Source organism: Physeter macrocephalus, chromosome 8 (genome assembly GCF_002837175.3).
Source record: "Physeter macrocephalus isolate SW-GA chromosome 8, ASM283717v5, whole genome shotgun sequence".
Lineage (NCBI taxonomy): Eukaryota > Metazoa > Chordata > Mammalia > Artiodactyla > Physeteridae > Physeter > Physeter macrocephalus.
Genome location: NC_041221.1, coordinates 105,118,529 through 105,123,227, shown reverse-complemented (window position 1 = coordinate 105,123,227; position 4,699 = coordinate 105,118,529). Strand labels below are relative to the sequence as shown.

Genomic DNA, 4,699 nt, shown 5'->3' with positions numbered 1-4,699 from the left:
ATGACTCACTCCTAGTCTGTAGGTGGTCTCTTATAGCTCATCCTTTGGTGTTACCCTTGGCTTTATTTATATTTATCATGCAATGTGGCCATTGTTTACAATTGCTTGACATCATTTATGGAATCACTTAGATACAATTTTTTCATTTCTTTAGAAATAAGACATACTATATTTTTGACACTTGAAATTGTAGAGAAAAGGGTTATGTGGATCTAAAAATATTATATTCTTCTCTATGGCACCACCTTAACCTGCATTTGGCTGGGGCTAATGGACTGGTTTTCTACAGTTATGGCTAACCCCTGTTGCCCTGTATTAGAGTCTGGAGGATGCAAAAATAGCACCCCAGGGAGAACACCCTCATACCTCAGAGGTCTGCCAGACTATTTTGTAACTCAGAGAGCCCTCAGGAGGCTCTCAGACAAAATATTCAAATCAAGCATTAATAAAGAAACAAGTTTCCCCCTGCCTGAATCACAAAAGGGCATATTGTGATTGCTGTATTTTGCATTTTTTTGAGGAGGGGAGGTACTATAATAAAATAGCACAATTGGGTAACAACCATCATGTTTCAGTGGAAGCATAAGTCAGACACATCCTGGGATCAGTTTTATCTTGTTATTTACTAGGTAGTGTTGTTGGCCAAGACAGACCAAGAAGACTTCACCAGATCTTTTTACCTCAAGTGTATCAATATCCAAATGAATAAAATGCATTTTAGTTGGAAGAGAGGTTGTTTGTTCCCTCATCTATATCTGTAGTCTAAATAGTCTCTATGTTTTTCCTAACAGAGTGAAAATCACACTGAGGACAAAAAGTTAATTACAGATGTGCATCTTTCATTATAATTTTTTTTGTTAAGATGTTTTTCATTATCCAAATAATCACCTTCATTTTCTAAAACTATACTCTTTGAAAAACATTTTTAAACAAATATGTTGTGCAGTAATTGAAATAATGGAGACCACACTTACTCTTTGATGTACCAGAAGGCTGTCCAAATTGAATATTGTCAGTATATAAATATTGTCACCAGAAAAGCTAAAGATATTTTATATCATTCACTGTTGGATTTGTTAAGCTGTAGATTTTTTCTTTTGATGTTTACAATACAGTTTAATCACCTTCACCTGAAAAATGCTACAATCATCTTTCTTCTTAAAACACATAGTAAATATAAACAGGTTTTGACAATAAAAGCAAAACAAACAATAAAACAACAAAAAGAATGAAAAAACAATTTGCTATCACAGTAAACTCTCTTATGTCCTTCTTTTAAGAGAGAGTTACATCACAAGGAGAAAAATTACTGGAGACAAATAGTAGAAAGGAATAAGAATGGAGAAAGGCACACCATCACTTAAATTGCTAACACTTGCATAATTGCAAAAGAGAATGTCTACAAATAAACAATTTTTGGGTGTAAGACAAGAATGCTTTTCTGTATAGAAAGAAATTTAAATTGGAGGAAAACATTTTGTTGAATTAGAATTTAGTTAATGCATTTTTTTTCTTTTTTCTTTTATGTATGTATGTATGTATGTATGTATGTATTTATGGCTGCATTGGCTCTTCGTTGCTGCACGTGGACTTTTCTCTAGTTGCGGCGAGCGGGGACTACTCTTCGTTGTGGTGTGCGGGCTTCTCATTGCGGTGGCTTCTCTTGTTGCAGAGCACAGGCTCTAGGTGCATGGGCTTCAGTAGTTGTGGCACGCAGGCTCAGTAGTTGTGGTGCACGGGCTTAGTTGCTCCGCGGCATGTGGGATCTTCCTGGACTAGGGCTGGAACCCGTGTCGCCTGCATTGGCAGGCGGATTCTTAACCACTGCACCACCAGGGAAGCCCCCCTGTTAATGCATTTTTTAACACCAGAAATCAGGGTGTAATCTCAGGGGCATGGTTCATGAACGTTAAAGACATTAGTTGGATCCCTTACTATTTTTAGGTTCAATTTTTGTGATTGCCAGTACGTTATATCCTTAATTCAGGTTTTTCTCCTTTTTAATCCTTGACAACATTCCTCTACATATGGCAAAATGATTTTTGTCTAAATTAGAAGAATAAAGGGAAAGAAGAGAACTCAATAGGCCCCATACACCTACACTAGCTCTATTTACCTAAACCTGCCTGTCCCTCTCCTTCCAACTGCAATCCAGATACATCAGGGCAGGGTGGGATGAAAGATACCAAAAGTGGTCCTTGTAATAGGTAAACAAATCACAAATAAACTTGCTTCTTCCCTATTTTTATCCACCCTGATGGTATATATATATAAAACAATATCTAGAGTGTTTTCTTAACCCAGTAGTTTATGAAAAGATTGAAGGCTGTATTGAGAACCCAAATTCACACTGTGCAAGGAGACCTACACAAATTTGATAATCTCTCTACATGTATAATTATATATAGATATATAAATATATCTATCCGTGTGTGCACACACAAATGCACACATATCTATGTATTCTGAAGAAAGAAATTGGTGGCAGATTCTAAATGTAGCAAACACTGCCCTGCATTGGAGGGTATGATATGGGTTATCCTGGGGTAATCTTGGTTTTACTCCTGGCTGCATAGCTTTCTAAGCCTGACTTTTGAGGAATCTATGAGTTACTTACAATCATTGTAAACAATCCCCCTTTGCTTAAACCTAGCTACAGTGACTTTACAAGTTCATACTAATGACAAACACTTTGTCTATACAATATATTATTATTATATTTATAATCTGAATAATCAGAAAGTGTACTTCATTTAAAATGTGTCCATTTAAACACTGAAAAAAATTTTTTTGCTTTTTCGCAACGGGTTTGCCGCCAGGACACAGGTGTCGTGAAAACCACTGCTAAACCTAAGCAAAAATGGGAAAGGAGAAGACCCACATCAACATCATTGTCATCGGACACGTAGATTCGGGGAAGTCCACCACTACTGGACATCTGATCTACAAATGTGGTGGGATCGACAAGAGAACCATTGAAAAGTTCAACAAGGAGGCTGCTGAGATGGGGAAGGGCTCCTTCAAGTATGCCTGGGTCTTGGACAAACTGAAAGCTGAATGCGAGCGTGGTATCACCATTGATATCTCCCTATGGAAATTCGAGACCAGCAAGTTCTATGTGACCATCATTGATGCCCCAGGACACAGAGACTTCATTAAAAACATGATTACAGGCACATTCCAGGCTGACTGTGCTGTCCTGATTGTTGCTGCTGGTGTTGGTGAATTTGAAGCAGGTATTTCCAAGAATGGGCAGACCCGTGAGCATGCCCTTCTGGCCTACACTCTGGGTGTGAAACAGATAATTGTTGTAGTTAACAAAATGGATTCCACCGAGCCACCCTACAGCCAGAAGAGATACGAGGAAATTTTAAAGGAAGTCAGCACCTACATTAAGAAAATTGGCTATAACCCCGACACAGTAGCATTTGTGCCAATTTCTGGCTGGAATGGTGACAACATGCTGGAGCCAAGTGCTAACATGCCGTGGTTCAAGGGATGGAAAGTCACCCATAAAGATGGCAATGCCAGTGGAACCACACTGCTTGAAGCTCTGGATTGCATCCTGCCACCAACTCGCCCAATTGATAAGCCCTTGCGTTTGCCCCTCCAGGACGTCTACAAAATTGGTGGTATTGGCACTGTCCCTGTGGGTCGAGTGGAGACTGGTGTTCTCAAACCTGGCATGGTGGTCACCTTTGCTCCAGTCAACGTGACAACTGAAGTGAAGTCTGTTGAAATGCACCATGAAGCTTTGAATGAAGTCCTTCTTGGGGACAATGTGGGCTTCAATGTCAAGAACGTGTCTGTCAAAGATGTTCGTCGTGGCAATGTGGCTGGTGACAGCAAAAATGACCCACCAATGGAAGCAGCTGGCTTCACAGCTCAGGTGATTATATTGAACCATCCAGGACAAATCATTGCCGGCTATGCACCTGTGCTGGATTGTCACACAGCTCACATTGCCTGCAAGTTTGCTGAGCTGAAGGAGAAGATTGATCGTCGTTCTGGGAAAAAGCTGGAAGATGGCCCCAAATTCTTAAAATCTGGAGATGCTGCCATTGTTGATGTGGTTCCTGGCAAACCCATGTGTGTTGAGAGCTTCTCTGACTATCCTCCTCTGGGCCGCTTTGCTGTTCATGACATGAGAAAGACGGTTGCTGTGGGTGTCATCAAAGCAGTGGACAAGAAGGCAGCTGGAGCTGGCAAGGTCACCAAGTCTGCCCAGAAAGCTCAGAAGGCTAAATGAATATTATCCCCAATACCTCGCACCCCAGTCTTAATCAGTGGTGGAAGAACAGTCTCAGAACTGTTTGTCTCAATTGGCCATTTAAGTTTAATAGCAAAAGACTGGTTAATGATAACAATGCATCGTAAAACCTTCAGAAGGAAAGGAGAATGTGTTGTGGACCATTTGTTTTGTGTGTGGCAGTTTTAAGTTATTAGTTTTTTAAAATCAGTACTTTTTAATGGAAACAACTTGAGCAAAAATCTGTCACAGTATTTGAGACACATTAAAAAAGTTTAATGAGAAAAAAATGTTTTAAACATCTTTATTGGAGTATAATTGCTTTACAATGGTGTGTTTCTGCTTTATAACAAAGTGAATCAGTTTTACATATACATATGTCCCCCTATCTCTTCCCTCTTGCATCTCCCTTCCTCCCACCCTCCCTATCCCACCCCTCTAGGTGGTCAC

The 4,699-nt window shown here is 39.8% G+C and overlaps 1 protein-coding gene across 1 annotated transcript; it reads left to right on the top strand.

Annotated features, from left to right (window-relative positions):
* Positions 1–2,790: 2,790 nt before the first annotated feature.
* On the top strand, positions 2,791–4,449 carry LOC102984890 (elongation factor 1-alpha 1-like). Its single transcript, XM_055086701.1, has one exon. It carries the CDS (start codon positions 2,861–2,863, stop codon positions 4,247–4,249), a length of 1,389 nt encoding a protein of 462 aa, XP_054942676.1. The 5' UTR covers positions 2,791–2,860; the 3' UTR covers positions 4,250–4,449.
* The last annotated feature ends 250 nt before the right edge of the window (positions 4,450–4,699 follow it).